General features: G+C 45.1%; 2 protein-coding genes across 12 annotated transcripts in view; one reads left to right on the forward strand and one right to left on the reverse strand.

The window, feature by feature from the left end:
- Positions 1–666: 666 nt before the first annotated feature.
- PDE12 (phosphodiesterase 12) lies at positions 667–8,975 on the reverse strand. Its single transcript, XM_073351489.2, has 3 exons — positions 7,490–8,975; positions 5,326–5,404; positions 667–3,954 (listed from the first exon to the last, which is right to left on the reverse strand). The coding sequence occupies exons 1-3, from the start codon at positions 8,816–8,818 to the stop codon at positions 3,512–3,514; spliced, it is 1,851 nt and encodes a 616-aa protein (XP_073207590.1). The 5' UTR covers positions 8,819–8,975; the 3' UTR covers positions 667–3,511.
- An 802-nt stretch (positions 8,976–9,777) lies between these two features.
- DNAH12 (dynein axonemal heavy chain 12) overlaps positions 9,778–20,410 on the forward strand; it is a 179,419-nt gene continuing 168,786 nt past the window's right edge. For 3 of the 11 annotated variants that reach the window (XR_013636030.1, XM_078853595.1, XM_078853596.1), the window contains exons 1-2: positions 12,814–15,141; positions 19,814–19,983. Coding sequence is in view for 10 of the 11 variants with exons in the window: in XM_078853595.1 (XP_078709721.1) it covers positions 15,139–15,141; positions 19,814–19,983 (173 nt within the window). In the remaining variant the exon portion in view is untranslated. Of the gene's footprint in view, positions 11,993–12,808; positions 15,142–19,813; positions 19,984–20,410 lie in introns of those variants that run through there. The other 8 variants (XM_078853597.1, XM_078853598.1, XM_078853594.1 and 5 more) reach the window with 6 other exon arrangements.

Here is a 20,410-nt window from a genome sequence, read left to right on the forward strand (position 1 = left end):
ATCCCCTTTGGAGGCCTTCCAAGTGTTTTACCGTAATTGGGATATATTAGCTAAATTTTGTAGATATGAAAACTGAGGCATAAAAAGTTTTAAGTGCCTTATCCCATGTCCCACAGTGTAATCCTGATAAAGTTGCTGAATGGCTGTACAGAACTTTGTGAAACCAACATAAAATATCTTACTCTCAATAACTCTATTCACAATCAAGTGTTTCATTCAGCATTACTTTTTCCCAAAGCAAGCACAAGCATCCACATATTGCAATTACTTTACTTCAGAACTTATCTAACTTTGGTCCATGACCATGGAAGGCTGCTTGCTGGTAGACAGCAGAGCTGACAGACCATGTGGCAATGGCTCTATGAGTTAGAAATACATAAATATTTTTTCCATGACACTAGTTACCAGAGCTGGTGAGTTCACAACTCTATTAAGTCTGAGAGCTCCCTCCCCCACACACATAGGCATCTGTACTGGATAGCTTGCTTTCAAAAGGTACAAACAGCAGGGAGATAGAGTACAGTGATGCTACAGTTTATACATGTAAATGATGGTGAATTGGCTATATGATTTTGAACCACAAAAGTATAGGCCACACTGGAATATAGGCTATCAGAAAGAGAATTACCCTAGACAATTACGTACAAGAATAAAAAGCCTTCTGCCCCAGAGTTCTTCACCACCACAGGTGAAATACATGATTTAAGACTCAAAGGCCTTATCAGAAAACAACTTTAATCAAAATATCTTACATGCAAGATGCAATGGATACATAGTTGGTAAGCAGGGTGGTATAAACATGTACTTACGGCATGTTTTTACATATGTACATTAGTCTGATTCAAAATGATTTTTCATCATTTATTTTTGAGCACCCAAAAGCTTCACAAACACTCCCTATTCAAGAGCTTACAGTCTAAACACAAAATGCACCAAATGAAAACAAATTGAGAGCAGCAGGTAACAAGTTATAGTAACATCCCACGGTAATTCACACCAGTTGTACAGTTAGTGTTAATTTTCCATGGTCAGCAACCCTCTTAATCCACATTTCCCCACCATCCTCCCACCAATAGGTGTCTGTCAGCAGTGAACTCCAGCCCCTCAGCTTAGGCCTGCTCCACCCATTCCCTTCTAAGAATCATCTCTCTTCCCCTCTATGGAAGAGCTCAAAAGGCTCTGAGGGCTGGAAAGTAAAAGTTATCTGTTGGCTGTTCCAGCAGCAGCAGCGTCTGTCTCTACTCCCATAGCCAGCACCAGTCACAAGGGGGAAGGCTCCATTCCAATAGAGAGTCCAGGGAGAAGAAACAGTGCATGTGCTTGGACCTTGTGCCATAGGACTTTCCTCCCATTTCTCTTGGTAAGAGAAAGAAGTTCCTCTCCTGGCCTGTTCTTTCTACTCTCCCACCATAAAGGTTATAACAGTTTCAGTCTCTATCCTTGCCTAGCAGCAGCCACCTACCCTGTGAGGAGGCTCTATAGCCCATGAGGTGCCAAGGAGAGTGGCAATACTTAGACCCCCATACTTGTTTGACTGGTACCAACTGTCACATAATTAAGGGTTCAGCTCATAGGAGGCTTACATATCACATTTTTAAAAACACCATGGAACAATTGCCCATATCAACATGTATAGTACTATGAAAATGCTACCACTGTATTTATTACTATGAGGTACATGTATGGACCTTGTCTGAGTGTCAGGTTAGTTTGCACTGTTTGGTTGTTCCTTGGGTCAAGTTGTTCCTTGGGTCATAAGGTTTTTTTTATGTCCTAAGTCTGTGCATCCCCACAGTTTTCAGTTTAGCAACTTTTTTCATTTTAAATATTCAGTTTAACTTTTGCATTATGAGGAAGCCACAATGTTCTAATGCATTTCTAGTGTTCCTATCTGCATGATATGTGCCTTTTTATAATGTATAGGGGTGAAAATTCTTCTTGATTTTTCAGTATTAGACATTCAGAGCTTGTTTTGTCCTGGAAGGCACTAATAACCAGAAAACTAGTCAAATGAGGACAATAATATCAGGAGTTGAGGGAAAGTTATCAACTAAAACAAGAAGCATTAGTAAAACTCTATAAATCTTTTGTTTGCAGAACCTCTTCAGTTTCCATGACCAACATTTTGGAGAAAGGAAGCCCTGGGTAGTGGGTGTTTAAATAATTAAATATTATTTCCAGTAAGGTATGGATATAATGTACATAATATATAATATAATATTATGTATAATGTACATCCTTAGACATGCCAAATATTCCCCAACATAACCAGGAAAGACTAGACTTGTTATTGCTAAAATGAAAGTGTAAGCAAAAAAAAAAAAATTTTTAAGTTAAGAAAGCTTTCAGGCCTTCTTTATGATAGAAAAAAAAATCGAGCAAATCCAACTTTTAAAAATCTTTGCAAGTCACCTTTAAGCATTTGCACCCAAATAATTAGATACATATTACTTATGTGAAGTGTTATTTTCTTCCCCTCCCCCCAGACCAGGACGGAATTGTTCTCCAGAAGCAACTAATGCTTCCCTGCAAATCAAAAACTGACAAGATAAATTTAAAAAGCTCCTTCCCACCCAAACTGTATTAGGAAACTGACCTAAAACTTTTAGTATGTTTTCTAATGCTAGATATAGGTAACAGTAGGAATCAATACTCAAAAGTAAATACAGGTCTTACATATTTTTATTTTTAGTAAACTTGATACTGGTTTACAATAATCGACAACTGGTCTTTAAATCTGGTTTTTTTCCATTTCTTTTAAAGGTCAAGAAGAGCCTTTCAGTGGCTACAAATACATTAAGTGGGCAAGGAAAATGGTTCTTAAGCCATTTTAATCCTAAAATTTAATATGGTTTTATGTTGATTGTACAAATCTATTCAGATGTTGGTATCTGGTTAGAAAGTATCTTGTCCAAAAAAGGAGTAGTACACTGAACATGCAGCTTGCTAAAGCCTAGAGAAGCATCAGGAATGCTAAATGAATAAATTTATATTTTTGAGTATTTAAAAAGAAGGAGGTGACATTTGTCCTGCATTGAAAGTAGTTTTAATTGATTTGATTCAACACAACTCATTTGCTTACCCTCTTTTATATCCTATTCTGAATTATACAAACAGGGTTCAGTTCATGTGTACTTTTATAGAAATCAGATTAGATTCATACATCTGTAATAAAATAATCTCTTAATCAGTTAAAAACACCTATAAAAAGGTATGATAATCTAACTTTTTTTTAAAACATCCTCATCTTTCTTAAATATATTTGGACTTCCTATTAGTGTAGAAAAAGGGAAAGGGGAAGCTATGTCATGCAAATGTTATGAACAATCAGACAAAACGCTCAGTAAGAAATTTATAATCAAAATGACAGGCATGTGAACTTTTTTCCAATAATCAGTTTAGCTTCCTTCTTTATAAAGGTACATACAAGCCGGGATACAAGGTAAGTTCCCTTAAAGTAAACAAATTCCTTCTTTAAAGGCCCGGAACAAATGCCATGCAAATGTTAGTCTTATTTCCACTTTAAATCACATATTAATGCTATATGATCTGAGGGATGAGACACACTTGGCAAGGCCTGATGGGTGGTAACTTCTTCATGACTTGGCAATGGAATTACTTGTTCAACCTCTAAAGCATTTATGTCAATGAATATGTAGTCCAGGCATCCATGAAACCCACCAACATAATTTGTATAAGCAGGTTCTCCACAAGCACTTTGCAGTTTGAAAGGATGAGTTAGAGACATATTGCATCTTTCTTCTTCTCCATTAGAGACCCAGTCTTCATGATCCTCAGCAACACTGCCACTGTTGATAAACCTATACATTCCAGTTGAAGGTGTACTATTAAAATCACCGCAGAATATGACAGGTATGCCAGGATACAGATCACATGTAACATGCCTAATATGAGACAAAGCTACAGCAATTTGGATGAGACGGATGTTTCCACCTACGAACATAAAAGCATGTTAATTAAGTATTCTATTTATTCAGTAGTTTCAAATGAGTTTTATAAACCACTGCTGACTGATAGTTTGCAGCAATATACATTTTAAAACTGTTAGCAAGGCTTCAACTTCGGTGCATGATTATAGGGACTGTGCACCTTTAAAAACATACCCCTGCAATTTTCCCTCCCAAGTAAGAGTGAATCTAGAGAAACCAAATACCTTCTTTGCTAAGGATTGAGCAGGGGCCTTTTTCACCCTTGCTCAGTTAATCCCTGGCCTAATAGGGCACTGGCTTCACCCCACCATCTCAGTGGCTTTTTTCTGCCCCTACATCCTTTAGGACAGGGGTGGGCAAACTTTTTGGCCCAAGGACCACATCAGGGTTGCAAAATTGTATGGAGGGCCAAGTAGGGAAGGCTGTGCTTCCGCAAACAGCCTGTCCCTCCTCCATCCACCCCCCCCACTTCCTGCCCCCCTCAGAATCCCCGCCATCCAACCCCCCTGCTTCTTGTCTGCTGACCTCCCCCTCCCAGGAACCCCCATCCCTAACTGCCTCCCCAGAACCCCAGGCCTTATCCAACAACTCCCTGTTCCCTGTCCCCTGACTGTCCCCCGGGACCTTCTGCCCCTTACCCAACCCCCCCGCTCCCTGACCATGACACTCAGAGCAGCATGACTGGCAGTTGTGTCGCCTGGCTGCAGCCAGCCACACTGCAATGCTACCCAGCAGGAGCTCGCAGCCCTACCGCCCAGAGCGCTGCTGGCGCAGCGAGCTGAGGCTGCGGGGGTGGGGGAACAGCAGGGGAGGGGCCAGGAGTTCAGGGGCCGGGCATGACAGTCCCAGGGGCAGGATGTGGCCCGCGGGCTGTAGTTTGCCCACCTCTGCTTTAGGAACACCAAGAAACAGGAAGTAATCTCCCCTCCTAGTTCTTGCGCCTAGAAGGGAGACGTGGTTTGAGAGGCCCAATTTGCTTCCTCTGCTGTCAATACCACAACATCAGTTACATTGAGTACAGAGGGAGTCACACTCTGTAAACCCATCTATATTAGCAAATTACAGATTGGGGGTGGAATGTGGAATACAATAATTTTTGCTTTAGCTATATTCTGAACATTCCTAAACAAGCAAGACTACACTCTATCACGATATAACATAATCCTCCAATCCAGTTGGTGCAGCAGTTAAAGATCCCATGATGAGAAGGAATGAACTAAGGAAATCCTCATCTCCATAAGGAAAAATGAGGAATTGTAAGAAGTAGGGAGAAATCCTTCCATTCAGAAAAGTGAAATGCAAATTCTAGTTGTGTAGGAAAAATGCTACTAAATCTAGCTAATAATATAGACATATATAACATCAGTAAAGTTACCTTTTGGATGCCAGTATAGATGAGTATTAGCTATACAAATCTTCCTTGAAGGATCATTCGTAGACTGAAGAACTGAAACCTGCACGAAACAGCACTCTTTTACAAAATGTTAAATCAGAAAATGCTTTACAGGTCTCAAAGAGCCTATGTAGAATTATGAATTATTAGTGATGAATCAACTTGTACCTTGGTGACAATACAATTCACATTTTTATACATCTCTTTCTACACATTATTTTGAATGTTAAAGTCAAATATTATAAGCAATAAACAGTTTTTGAAAAACAGTGTACCTGACAGGAAATAGCCCATGTACACTAACTACACATACCATTATAAAATTTCTCCCCCACAAAAAGCCATGACCCGTGACAATTATAGTACTTTGTCAGTTCTAGAACTAGTAAAACAAGTGTTTCTAAAATAAGTCATTTGACAAATTCCAGCAAAATTAATGTATTTGCCAAATACTATTTTAACCAGCCCTGTCTGTCAAGTCTCCTGCTTTTGCTATACTTTTTCTTCTGCATTTCACTCTCTTTCTTCTAAAAGATCTTGGTGGAGCTTTTCCCAAGTTTTTTCCTTCTCCATTCTTCCACCCCCTCTGCAGCAACAACACTTGAGTTGTTTCTCTGCACTGAGGAAGCCACTAGTTGGGAAGTTAGCAATCTAAAACTTTTGTTTAAAAAAAAAAGTTATCAGGCACCAGGAAAAGTCTGTACTCACACTGGCCCTTGGGGTAAGTAGATTTTTCAAGCCTTGTAAATGAGATTATATTTGTCACTGCCACAAGACTCCATGTCAGTTACTGGGATTTCTGACCTGGGCTGTGATCCTGCAACCACTTATGTGGATGCTTAACTTTAATTATGAGAGTAGTCAATGGGTCTACAAACATGAAAAGTTAAGCACGTGCATAAATATTTGCAGGATTGGGGCCTTAATTTTCTTAATGTCACAAACAGTGCAGTCACTATCTCACATGCACACCCCACTTGTATGTCTACAGTGTTTCAAAATCAGATAACCAATGCCCCCAAAGTTTATTAAAATTTAGAATAAAAATATTTTCTAAACTAAAATCAGATCTGATACTTTAGAAGATCTGACACACTCCAATGTTTTGTTATATCACTCTTAAGAATTCACTTTAAAATGGTTTGAAGACAGAAAGAAACCAAAGAAAATGAATACATCATTTAAAACTGGCAGGATCATTTTTAATCAAGCCCACATTCTAAAGGGCAGAAATCAGGGGAAGAGAGCCGACACTGGCCCCGTGTACCCAGTTGGGTGAATGGCAAAGACTCTGACACTACCACCTATCAAAACACATTTCCTTGTTTTACACATTAAGCAGTGTGACATTCTGCCTGATTCTCAAAACCCTCCATAACCTAGGGCTTGTCTTACACTTACCGGGGGATCCACGTGCAGCGACTGATGCATCGGCAGTTGATTTACTCGAGAAGAGTAGGGGGAGTCAATGGGAGAGCATCTCCTGTCGACATCATGTAGTGTGGTCACCGCGGTAAGTAGATCTAAGCTACATTGATTTGAGGTACGCTATTCACGTAACACAAACTGCCTAGCTTAGATTGAATTTCCCCTCTAGTGTAGACAAGGGCTTGCTCCAGCATAGACAGACTCTATGGCTATGTCTACACTACCACGGTAAGTCGACCTATGCTAGGCAACTCCAGCTACGTGAATAACGTAGCTGAAGTCGACGTACCTTAGGCTGAGTTACCGCGGGGTCTACACCGTGGGGGGGTCAATGGGGGAAACTCTCCCGTTGACGTACCTTACTCTTCTCGTTGGGCGTCGAGTACAGGGGTCGACTGGAGAACGATCTGCTATCGATTTGGCGGGTCTTCAGTAGACCCGCTAAATCAACCACCCGTGGATCCATCACAGAACATGGACCCCAGCTGTAGTGTAGACATAGCTTATGGTTCCTACCCTACTCACAATCACAACTCTGCCTGCCTGAGAACCTTTTACTCTATTACTGCTCTGTCCCTTCTTTTTCCTTCTACCAGTAGTTCTATAGTGAACCTCCTCCTAAACAGTGACAGTGCCTCCCACTGGCTCTGCAGCCTGATTTCCTGGGGGTTGGACACACCAATTTGTGGGGCAGAGCTGCTGTACAAATGGCTGGTACCTGCAGCACAGAAGATCTCTGCAGCACCTTCTCCTGGGCTAAGCGGTAGGGGGCTAGCTTGTCCCGCAGCTCCTTGTGTAGTGGGTCGGAGACCAGGGCCTCATTGAAGGCGATATCGTGCTCGCTAAGCAGGCTGAACTTATCCCTGCGGTAGAAAGTGGCCAAGCCTTCATGCTGCTTCTCCTTGATCCTGAAGAGCCCCTCGAGGCCGAAAGCGTCCAGCGCCGGGGCCAAGCTATCGGCGAAGACGGACTTGTCCACCTCCTGCAAGCAGATGAGATCGGCGCTGTAGCCGGCCAGCTCCTTCTTGAGCAGGTTCTGCCGGTAGTCGAGCTCCAGCGCGTAGGGCGCGCAGTAGGGGTAGAGCACGGTCCGCGAGTGCTCGGTCTGAGCATAGATGTCGGCCAGAACGTTGTAGGAGACGGTGCGGATTAAGCCTTCCCCGGACACCTTCTTGGTGTAGAGGTGCCGGGAGTCGAAGGTACAGGCGCCGGGCCCGGCCTCCACGGGGCCGCTGCTTTCCACCTCCCGGGGGAGCCCGTAGCGCTGCTGGCTGTTGCCCGGGGTGCAGTGAAGCTTGAGGCGCAGTCCGATGTGCGCGTTGGTCGGCGTGAAGACGCGGTCCCGGACCGGGGCTTCTACCCAGATGGCGCCCCCCGGGGAGGGCTCGTCCCCGCCGCCCCCTGGCTGCTCCCGGTACCAGCGGAAGAGACAGTGCTGGGGCGCGCCGAATTCGGTGTGGATCTTGGGGCAGACGGGGAAGCCGGCGAGCAGCGAGCGAGGCAGCTGGAGCTCGATGACTGACGGCGGGTTCCGCTCCACCTGGTACTTGACTTCGCCGATCTGCAGCACGGCGCCGTCCTGCCAGGCCTCGGCATTGGACACGTCTTCAGCCACGGACTCCCCGTCCCGCGAAAAGAGGCGCACGGCGAGCGGCGCCGTCGGCACCGGCTCCCCGGCCGGGCCCGCCTCCGCCCGCGCTTTCTTGCTCTTCTTGGCCGCCTTGGCGTGGCCCTTGCCGGCGTTGGTGGCGATGCGGGCCAACGCCCGGCCTAGCGGCTCCGCCTGGTCCCGCTGCATGTGCTTGGCGCTCCCGTCACACAGCACGAACCACAGGCTCATCTTAGGCTCCGACGGGACGCAGCGCACGACAGCCCGCTCCATGTGGCCAGGCCGGTCTCCGCAGGCAGGGCCGGGGGGAACCGCGCCGCCGCCGCGGCTAAGGAAAGCGGCCGATCGGCAGCGGAGCCTCGTCGGGCCGGCAGCGGCTCGTAGCTCCCCCCACAGAAGGCTCCACATGAACCAGCCCGCCCGGCATCCACCATTCATCGGCCGCCGCTGCGTTCCGGCTCCGGGCAGCGCGCGCCAAGACAGCCTCACATTGGTGACAGCACATTCGCTTGCAATTGCCTGGAAACCCGCGCTGGGGCAAAAGGAGACGAGCTGAGCGGCGCGCCGCAAGTGCTGATGGGTACTGGGGTAGTCATATACCGGAAATGACGAAAGGGAAGGCCCAACCGTGGGATATGCATTTGTCTTTGGAGGTAGTCGTGGGCATAGGCCGGAAGTGCTGACTATTTACTTCCTGTGGAAAGAGGTAGAAAAGCTCGGGGGAAGTGAGAAGCATCTAGTGCTGATCCTGCCGAGCGCGTACCGTGGCTGGAGGTCGGGTGGGAGCAGGTAGCCTGGGGTCATAGGCGCCCCTTTGTAGCTCTCGGAGCTTTATCTAGGTGGTTTCCTTGGAGAAAATAATCTGTGTCCTTTGCAGATCTCTAGGGAGTTGCCCCTCCTCCCTCCCCTGAGATGTCAGGCCTTAGTGGGGGCCATGCCTATGATCAGTTCTCTTCAGTCCCTTTTTCCAGGGCTAAGCAGCTGGGACAGTTTGGGTGAAGTAGATAAACGAAACACTAAGTATCTCTGATATTAACAGCAAAATTCTGCACCCCCAGGGGGAGAGCCTTTAAACGCTTCCTAAAATGAGCCCCCAAGAAGGGATTCACTCTCCCAAATTAGTGAGATGTGAAAAGAGGAAGACTTGTCTCCTGAAAAAATTCAGACTTTTATAAGTTTCAGAGTAACATCTGTGTTAGTCTGTATTTGCAAAAAGAAAAGGAGTACTTGTGGCACCTTAGAGACTAACCAATTTATTTGAGCATAAGCTTTCATTAGCTACAGTTCACTTCATTGGATGCATACTGTGGAAAATACAAAAGATGTTTTTATACACATAAATCATGAAAAAATGTGTGTTTATCACTACAAAGGGTTTTCTCTCCCCCCACCCCACCCTCCCCACTTTTATAAGTTTCAGAGTAGCAGCTGTAAAGCATTCTTTAGCATAACACACTGTACATGTTATTGATGCCTGAGGTTTGGATTTATTTTCTACTTATCTGGTTCAGAATGTTTCATGTTTATTGAAAGAAAGATAAAAATAGAACAGTTCAATCACTTAAAGATGTGATATCTGTAAAAAGAGCCATTTTGGAAAAGTGTCAGTCAGTTGTAATGTTGAATTTAGCTATTCATAATTACGACTAAGACCTCAGTCCTGTAGCTGCCTCTGTGTGATCATTAAAGTCTGTTCACAAAGAGGCATTGGAAGGTCAAGAAGACCTTGGGTAAGTCATTTCAGTTATCTGTGCCTTAGTTTACCTATTTGTAAAATAAGAGGGAATGATCCTGAGCTCCTTGGTAAAGTGCTTTGAGATCTAATAATGAAAAGCACTGTAGGAACTAGATATTACTATTGTTATCATAGTGGGGCCTTGGTAAGTCTCATCACTTCCCTAGATCAAAGGTCTAGTTTTTTATTTTGTTACTGCTAACTTCCCCAGTAAAATTAAGTACAGGAGTCGTATCTGTTGTAGTTATACAGCAACCCCACAATCTTTCTTTTTTGATGAATTTATTCTCACAATGATCCAGTGAGATAGGAAAGTACTGTTATCCCTATTGTATTGATAGAAAACTGAGGCACAGATCCTCAAAGATATTTAGGTACCTAATTCCCATTGGTCAATGGGAGTTAGGTGACTAAATAATGTTGAGAGTCTGGGACAGAGACTTATGCCTTGCCTACAGTAGATAGGGTTTGCCTGTATAACTTTTACCAATTTCCTAAGTAAAATAAGGACTTTTTTTGCCACTGAATCTACTCTAGGGCTTTTGCTGACATAGCTATTTTGGTTAAAGCTGTGCTTTTTTTCATGCTTCTAACCAACGTATTCTGGCAGAATCTTTAAATGTAAACCAGGTTTAAGTGGTTTGACCATGGTCATGCAATAGGATTGTAGCACAGCAGGAAACTGAACTTAGCTTTTCTAAGTCCCAGGTTAGCACCATAGTGACTGGATCATCCTTCTTGTCTGAATAAAAATAAAGCTGATTATGTATTTTATTAGAGTTAGTAGTAATATACTGTAATGCAAAGCTGAAAAAACTCTCAATACCCATGTAAAATCCTGATGCAGCATTAAGTGAAACCTCACCCCTAGCACCTGTGTTAGCTTTAGGGCTCCAGTCATTCAGTCATTGCAGGAATAGGGCTTGCATGCATAAATATTTGCAAGATCAGGTCCTAAAATTAAACTGTTTAAATACTGTTAAAGCCCATATCCTATAAATGAGATCAGGAGTGTGTGAAAATCATTTGCAGACTCCTAATATCTTGGGACCCAGATATCTAATATTTTGGTTCTTAATGATTAATTAATACATTTACACATGTATGGAGAAGGTACATTCTCTATGTCAGTTTAATCATTAGTAGTTTTTGCACTTCTCTACTATATACTCCAGTCTGAGTGCATTGAAACTTATTTGTCTGAACAGAGTTGAATATGTTGTGAAATCAACTGAATTACATAAAATAACAGTATTCTGTATGTAGGACACAGAGGTGGAAGTATATCCCCCAGAGACCCAACAATAGTGACATGAGAAGAGCACAGAAGGCTGTACACAGGTTGTTCTCTCTCTAGATGAGGCTTCTTTAAGAATCTTTAGGTATAAAGGGGCTTTGCAGGCATGGGATCCAATGAAGTAGCTGCAAACTTGGGGGTGGAAGAAGCTGCTGAAGCCCAATAATTTGCACGGAACTGGCACATTCTCTATATACACTTGTTTAGCAAACAAAGTCACAGCTGGTGTTGGCAGAACAACTTGGACCCCTCCTCTGTGCATGTCTGATTCCGGTCCCCCCGGCGTTCCTCGTTGCCTCTCCCCTCACCGCCCCCGCCGGCTGAGATAACAAGCACGACGCGACCCCCTGCTGACTGAAGGGGGCGGGGCCGCTCGCTCTCTCCTCTCGGGCCGCCGCTGAGGGAACGGCCCTGCACTTGTCGCCATGGCAACCGCGTTGTTGACCTTGACGGGTAGCGCAGCCTTCGGAGGAGCAACGCGCTGCCGCCGCAGCCACCGCCCAGGCCCGCTCTGGTCCCGTTTGCCCCTGTCGGGACAACGAGCCCCCGGCCCCTTCTGGGTCCCGGGCAGCGGAGCGAGGTGAGGAGGGAGGGGGACGGGGATCACCCCCTCCTTCCTGTGCTGTGCCGCGCCGCCCTCCCCGCGGCAGGGAGCGGGTGAGGGGCTGTTACAGGCTGTCCTGCCCTCCCCAGGGCCTGGTGCTGGGGCAGCAGCGAGAGGGCCGTGCTGCCTTCCCGGTGGCAGGGGGCAAGGAGTGTTACAGACTTTTATCTGGGGGAAACATGAGAGGGGGAATAGGCGATGTTGGTTTTATATAAATGTGCTTTGATGGTAGCTTTGTGCATTTCCAGTTCTGCTTTTAAGCCTGAATTTGTGTTAGCCAAAGAACCTGCTCCATTATAGTCTAGCTTCTTTTACTGCTTGATCTTGCAATGAAAATGTAATCCTGCATTCGTGTCATCAGTTATTTCTTCTCCCCTCCATAGCTTTTGTCTCTTTCCTATCTTCATTAGAATACTTGGGCCTTGAGTTACTATCCAAACACACGCATCACCATCCTGTGGCTTGGCTTTTGTGTTTTACAACATAAGCCTCAGTCTAGTCTATGTCCCTGAGTTTGGCTTTCACCAGGGTTTATCTCTAGGACCTCCTGTGTCTTAATTTCCTCTCCCTAGAGAGCCACTTTCACATCCTTTGGGTATGTCTATATTACAAAATTAGGTCAATTTTATAGAAGTCGATTTTTAGAAATTTATTTTATACAGTCATTGTGTATGTCCCCAATAAGCGCATTTAGGCGGCAGAGTGTGTCCTCAATACTGTGGCTAGCATCGACTTACGGAGCGGTGCACTGTGGGTAGCTATCCCACAGTTCCCGCAGTTTCCGCTGCCCATTGGAATTCTGGGTTAAGCTCCCAATGCCTGATGAGGCAAAAACATTGTCATGGGTGGTTTTGAGTACATGTTGTCAATCGCCCCTCCCTCTCTCCCTCCCTCCGTGAAAGCAACGGCAGACAATCATTTTGCGCCTTTTTTCCTGGGTTACCCATGCAGATGCCATACCACAGCAAGCATGCAGCCTGCTCAGCTCACTGCTGCTGTTGTGAGCATTGTAAACACCTCGTGCATTATCCTGGAGTATGTGCAGAATCGGGTTAAGAGACACCAGCCCAAGGACGATTGTGTTGAGGACATGGACACAGGCGTTCCTGAAAGCACAGGCTGTGGCAATTGGGACATCATGGCGGCAGTGGGGCTAGTTGATACAGTGGAACACCGATTCTGGCTCCAGCAAACAAGCACAGACTGGTGGGACCGCATAGTGTTGCAAGTATGGGATGATTCCTAGTGGCTGCGAAACTTTCATATGCGTAAGGCCACTTTCATGGAACTTTGTGAGTTGCTTTCCCCCGCCTGCAGCACAGGAATACCAAGATGAGATCTGCCCTGATAGTTGAGTAGCAAGTGGCAATAACCCTGTGGAAGCTTGCAACGCCTGACTGCTACTGGTCAGTCGGGAATCAATTTGGAGTGGGCAAGTCTACTGTGGGGACTGCTGTGATCCAAGTAGCCAGTGCAGTCACTGACGTTCTGCTGTCAAGGGTAGTGACTCTGGGAAATGTGCAGACATAGTGGATGGCTTTGCTGCAATGGGGTTCCCTAACTGTGCTGGGGCGATAGACGGAACGCATATCCCTATCTTGGCACTGGACCACCTTGCCAACCAGTACGTAAACTGCACGGGGTACTTCTCAATGATGCTGCAAGCACTGGTTGATCACAAGGGACGTTTCACCGACCTCAATGTGGGATGGCCGGGAAAGGTGCATGACGCTCACATCTTTAGGAACTTCGGGCTGTTCGAGCAGTTGCAAGAAGGGACTTACTTCCCAGACCAGAAAATTACTGTTGGGGATGTTGAAGTGCCAATAATTTCCTTGGGGACCCAGCCTACCCCTTGCTCCCATGGCTCATGAAGCTGTACACAGGCAACCTGGACAGTAGTAAGGAGCAGTTAAACTATAGGCTGAGCAAGTGCAGAATGGTGGTAGAATGTGCCTTTGGACGTTTAAAAGCTCACTGGCGCTGTTGCTGACTAGGTTAGACCTCAGCGCAACCAACAGTCCTATTGTAATTGCTGCTTGCTGTGTGCTCCATAATATCTGTGAGACTAAGGGGGAGATGTTTATGGCGGGGTGGGAGGTTGAGGCAAATCGCCTGGCGGCCGATTTTGAGCAGCCAGACACCAGGGCGATTAGAAGAGCACAGCTAGGCACACTGTGCATCAGAGAGGCTTTGAAAACCAGTTTCATGACTGGCCAGGCTATGGTGTGACAGTTGTATGTGTTTCTCCTTGCTGCAAACCCGCCCCCTTTGTTGATTTTAATTCCCTGTAAGCCAACCGCCCTCCACACTTCGATCACAGCTGGCAAAGGAAATAATGTAACTATGGTTTTGAAACCATGCATTATTTCTTTATTAATTAAAAAAAAAGTGAGATAACTGACAAGGTAGCCCAGGTGGGTTGGGGTGTGGGAGGAGGGAAGGACAAGACCACATTGCTACCAATCAAAACTTTTTGAATGACAGCCTTCTGTTGCTTAGGCCATACTCTGGAGTGGAATGGCTGAGTGCCCGGAGCCTCCCTCCCCGCGTTCTTGGGCATCTGGGTGAGGAGGCTATGGAACTTGGGGAGGAGGGCAGGCAGTTATACAATGGATGCAGCAGGGGTCTGTGCTCTTGTTGGCTTTCTTGCAGCTCCAACAGATGCTTCATCATGTCCATTTGTTCCCCCATTAGCCTCAGCATTTCCTCCTGCCTCTGCTCTTCACGCTCACTTAATGCTTTCCTGGCCTCTGCCACTGAATGCCTCCATGCATTAAGCTGTGCCCTATCAGTACGGGAGGACTGCATGAGCTCAGAAAACATGTCATTGCGAGTGCATTTTTTTCGCCTTCTGATCTGCAATAACCTCAGGGATCGAGATGATAGGGGGAGCATAGAAACATTTGCACCTGGGGGGAGATAAAAAGGGACAGTACAATTTAAGATGATATATTTCTGAGAACAAAAGGGAGACTCTTTCACAGTGAATCAAGCAATTCACAGCAGACAGCACATGTGCTTTAGGTACAACGTCACATTTTGCCTTTTATATTGAGCGCCTGCCGGTATGGTGACACATCACAAACGGCTGGGCAACAGAATTCGGTTTCCAGGCAGCCATGGTAAGCCTTTTGGTACATGGGGTTGGCTTCTTATGCCTTCATAACATGTGGGAATGGTTTCAAACTGCAGCGCCATCCTTTCCCATAGCAAGCAAGGCCAGTTGGGTTTGCCGTTTAAAAGGAGGGGCTGAGGTTTTCGGGTGGATGTACAGTGCACACCTCTCCCCACCCCACCACGTGGCTATTCTCTGGGATGATCCCTTCACCCCTCCCCCCGTCGCGTGAGAGCAGCCCCTGACCTGTGTCCTGACCCCCCCACCCAGGGCAGATGGAGGGTCCGCAGCTCCTCACAGCTGCCTGGCCATGCAGCTCGTACCATGGTTGGGCTGCAGCTCTGAGATCCCGTCACCCGGCTGGAGCTGGGTAGGAGAGAGCCACACGAGTAGCTGTGGGGAGCCACAAACCCTTCACCTGCCCTGGGCGGTGGGCCTATGGGGTGGGGACATGGGCTGGGAGCTGCTCTCGGCCCCCCATCCTGGGCAGGTGAAGGGTCCATGGCTTACGGCCCACTCCAGCTTATGGCTTAGCTGCGGGCAGGGCCTGAGGCAGAAGGGGCGGGGCCTCCGGCAGAAGGGGAAAGGTGAGGGCCTTGGCCCCCCCACTTTTGGGAAGGCTGTGCCATCTCTGTGTTGGCTCCTTTTAATAGAGACTCTTTTTGTCTTTTGAAAACCATCTGCAGTCATCCCTATTGGTCAGAGGCCTCTTTTTAGAAACTTCCCGTTATCTCATTAATTATTTTTTGAATTATTTTATTTCTTCTGGCCTTATCACTTACTATTATTCCTTTCACTTGGTAGTCAGGGCCTTTCTTTACAACACATATATGTTTCCTTAACCAAAATTAAGCTAACTTTAATTGTTTAATTTTATATTTATCCGCTACATAGCCAGAACCTTTTCATAGTCATCTTTGTGACCGTCTTCAATAAAGTCAAAGGATTTAAAGATATACTGTGCCTGCTTCCCCACAGTGTAAATTAAAGATGATTCCTGAATATCTTCAGTTTCTTTATGGATTTTTGTAGGAAATTGAAATCTTGCAAAACACTGCTTCCAGTCTGCCAATTGTGAAGGTTAGGCAAAGCTGAAGTTTGGTATGGGTGATAGGGTGGGTAATGGGGAAAGAGCTGAGAGGAGTTAATGCACTAGCCTCTGTCTGAGCAAAGAGAAGAGAGTTTGTTAATTTCTCAGCCCTCTACCTGGCATGCTGTCTGGAGTGGCTCACAACTGTGAATGCCTATCTATTCAGGACAGACTGTCCGAAAACAAGGGCAGACACCCCAAACTGGTGGTATATTCTATTATTAGATTTCACCAAGCCAGAAACAAATGTGAACTCCTGGGTCACTATTACCAGTCTTACCATGTTTCAGAGTAGCAGCCGTGTTAGTCTGTCTCCACAAAAAGAAAAGGAGGACTTGTGGCACCTTAGAGACTAACAGATTACCATGTCTTACCATGGCGTCACAGACAGTCCCCTTAGACTTTCCACTCTATCGTGTCACCCAGACAAACTGAACTTTGTGATAAAAGATTACTTAAACCTAAAATCACACCATATCAGGTTTCTCCCAGTCCCAAAAGACCAGTCACTCACCCCAAATCAACTGGTACTCCAGATCTTACACCAAAGACAACACTGGCAGCCAATTCTGTAGCAAACTAACTATAGGTTTGTTAGCTAAGAAAAAAGAATGAGAGATTAAAGCAGGTAAAATATAATTACAGGTAAATCACAGTTTGTAACTCCAAATGGTGGCAGTGATGTAATAAACTGCTAGTTTTCCAAAAGTCTTTTCCTGGGCTACTCACATTAACTCTGGGGATCTCTGTCTTCTTGTTCAGTTTTTCTGCTCTGTTAGAATCCTTACAGTCCAGAGATGAAGGATCTTTTAATGAATTCATATTTATAGCTCTTTTATACTGTATAAATTGGTTAGTCTCTAAGGTGCCACAAGTACTCCTTTTCTTTGTACCCACATGGGCTTTTTCTTCGATGACTGATAGTGAGGAATGCATTCAGAGTCTTTGCCCTGGATCATCACACACAATGATCATTTGCTTTGAAATTAGCATTTTCTGTTTAAGTCCTTATGTTCTTCATTAGCATTTCACAAGATTTCCTTGATGGGTAATTTAGTTACAGTAAATGTTTGCTGTTACCTTATAACAGGAATAGATAACCAAGAAGTTCATGCTCAAATAAATTGGTTAGTCTCTAAGGTGCCACAAGTACTCCTTTTCTTTTTGCGAATACAGACTAACACGGCTGTTACTCTGAAACATAACCAAGAAGAATACAGTAACGACCCATTTGTTTTCATGAAGTTTACACATCTGAATACACCACTATACATTCAACAATTACTTTGATCTATCCTAATAGCAAGTAAATTGGCCTGAATACATTCTTACATCTGCACATCCACCAATGTGATCTATGCCATCATGTGCCAGCAATGCCCCTCTGCCATGTACATTGGTCAAACTGGACAGTCTCTACGTAAAAGAATAAATGGACACAAATCAGATGTCAAGAATTATAACATTCATAAACCAGTCGGAGAACACTTCAATCTCTCTGGTCACGCAATCACAGACATGAAGGTCGCTATCTTAAAACAAAAAAACTTCAAATCCAGACTCCAGCGAGAAACTGCTGAATTGGAATTCATTTGCAAATTGGATACTATTAATTTAGGCTTAAATAGAGACTGGGAGTGGCTAAGTCATTATGCAAGGTAGCCTGTTTCCTCTTGTTTTTTCCTACCCCCCCTCCCCCAGATGTTCTGGTTTAACTTGGATTTAAACCTGGAGAATGGTCAGTTTAGATGAGCTATTACCAGCAGGAGAGTGAGTTTGTGTGTGTATGGGGGTGGGGGGGATGTGAGAAAACCTTGATCTATGCAGGAAATAGCCCGACTTGATTATGTAAAGAGTTGTCACTTTGGATGGGCTAGCACCAACAGGAGAGTAAATTTGTGGGGGGGGGTGGAGGGTGAGAAAACCTGGATTTGTGCTGGAAATGGCCCACCTGTTGATCACTTTAGATAAGCTATTACCAGCAGGACAGTGGGGTGGGAGGAGGTATTGTTTCATGATTTCTGTGTGTATATAAAGTCTGCTGCAGTTTCCACGGTAAACATCTGATGAAGTGAGCTGTAGCTCACGAAAGCTCATGCTCAAATAAATTGGTTAGTCTCTAAGGTGCCACAAGTACTCCTTTTCTTTTTGCGAATACAGACTAACACGGCTGTTCCTCTGAAACCATTCTTACATCTAACAATCGCTTTTGATACTAACACACAAGTGAACTGGGCTGTGGCCCTGGTTTACCGGCATCACAAGGCCTATTCAGGAGACAGTGAAAAAAATGGAGTACTAGTGGCACCTAAGAGACTAACCAATTTATTTGAGCATAGGCTTTCGTGAGCTACAGCTCACTTCATCGGATGCATTCAGTGGAAAATTTTCCACTGAATGCATCCGATGAAGTGAGCTGTAGCTTTCCACTGAATGCATCCGATGAAGTGAGCTGTAGCTCACGAAAGCTTATGCTCAAATAAATTGGTTAGTCTCTAAGGTGCCACTAGTACTCCTTTTCTTTTTGAGAATACAGACTAACACGGCTGCTACTCTGAAAACAGTGAAAAAAATGTTGATGCCCAGTCAAGAAAATCCAGAGATGTAGCTGACAGATTGGAAACCTGAAGGACAGAATGAAAAGCGGGGACACCAGCAAAAGCCAGAGATGAGGCAGGTCTGTCAGAGATCTGGATGAAACACTTGACCATATTTACCAGAAGCCTTGATCTAGAAACCGTGCTCAAAACCAAGATTTTCACGTACAGATGAGTTGAGACAAAAAGAACAGTGTAAGTCAAGTTTCAGAGTAGCAGCCGTGTTAGTCTGTATTCGCAAAAAGAAAAGGAGTACTTGTGGCACCTTAGAGACTAACCAATTTATTTGAGCATAAGCTTTCGTTTGCTACAGCTCACTTCATCGGATGCAAGTTGTCAAGTTGTTCTTGTAGCATTTAGAGTCACATTCACCATTTCTAGTTATTTTCTTTTGTATGAACCAAGAACAGAATCAAGCCCTAAATATCCCTTTGTACTTTGGAATTTAAGTACATAGAGTATAGTGTTTTTCCATTCACAGGCACCGGCTTCCAGTTTTCCCTGGGGATGCTCAACTCCTGCTCAGCTCCAGGCCCTGCCCTACTCCACCCCTTCCCCCAAGGACCTGCCATGCCCCCACCACTCCTCTTCCCGCCCCACTCCACCCCTTTCCCATAAGTGCACCCAGTCCCTGCTCCTCTCCCTTACTCCCAGTGCCTCCTGCACGCCACTGAACAGCTGATTCACGGCAGGTGGGAGGCTCTGGGAGGGAGTGGGAGGAGTTGATGGGCGGGGCCATCGGTGGGCGGAAGGCACTGGGGGATGGAGGGAGCTTGGCTGCCGTTGAGTGCTAAGCACCTGCTAACTTTTTTCATGGGTGCTCCAGCCTTGGAGCACCCACAGAGTCGGCGCCTATGTTTCCATTGTAGAAACCTGTGTTGCTTTGGTGTCTAGATTGTGGAAATTATTGTGACTAACCCATTCTATTTCTCATGCAAGTACAATTTAATATAGTAATCTATTAAATTTTTCTTGTTTTATTATGCATTTAGATGTCGTTGTCAAATAAATTGACACCACCCACTGATAAAGAGACTTTGAACAATCGCTTGCCACCTATAGTTTTACCTACGTCATCTACAGCTGGTGTCTCAGCATCACACAATAAACTATTGAAATACCGAAGATTCAAGGAACAGCAAAAGACGCTTAATCAGATAGTGTGAGTTACATATAATTCAGCCAATAAGTTACGTTCAGATTCAGATTAAAGGGTCACTGTATTCCTAGGCAGCTGAGAGGTTTTAATAATCTTTTTTTCTTTCTTAGAGTTTAATGATGATGATACTCATTACCATCAAAGTGTCTTCCATGTAAAATCAATAGCGAGGACCCTAATGGGCTTCATGGAGTCTCTCTGACACTTTACAGGGTCAAAATTCTGTTTGGGGTAGCTTGAGGGGTTTTCTTTGTGGAGTGGAAGGGTTGGGAATGAGTGTCAGTTATGATGGAAAGATTTTCTCAAAAAAGAAGGTTTTGCACTGTTAACTAAAGATGGCCAGACTCTGGATTAGCCTGAACTCCTCTAGAAGATTGTTCTGTAGCTGAGTCCCCGCAAGAGAGAAAACTCTGGTCTCAGCTCTGGCATG

This window comes from Lepidochelys kempii, chromosome 7 (assembly GCF_965140285.1).
Source record: "Lepidochelys kempii isolate rLepKem1 chromosome 7, rLepKem1.hap1, whole genome shotgun sequence".
Taxonomy (NCBI): Eukaryota; Metazoa; Chordata; order Testudines; family Cheloniidae; genus Lepidochelys; species Lepidochelys kempii.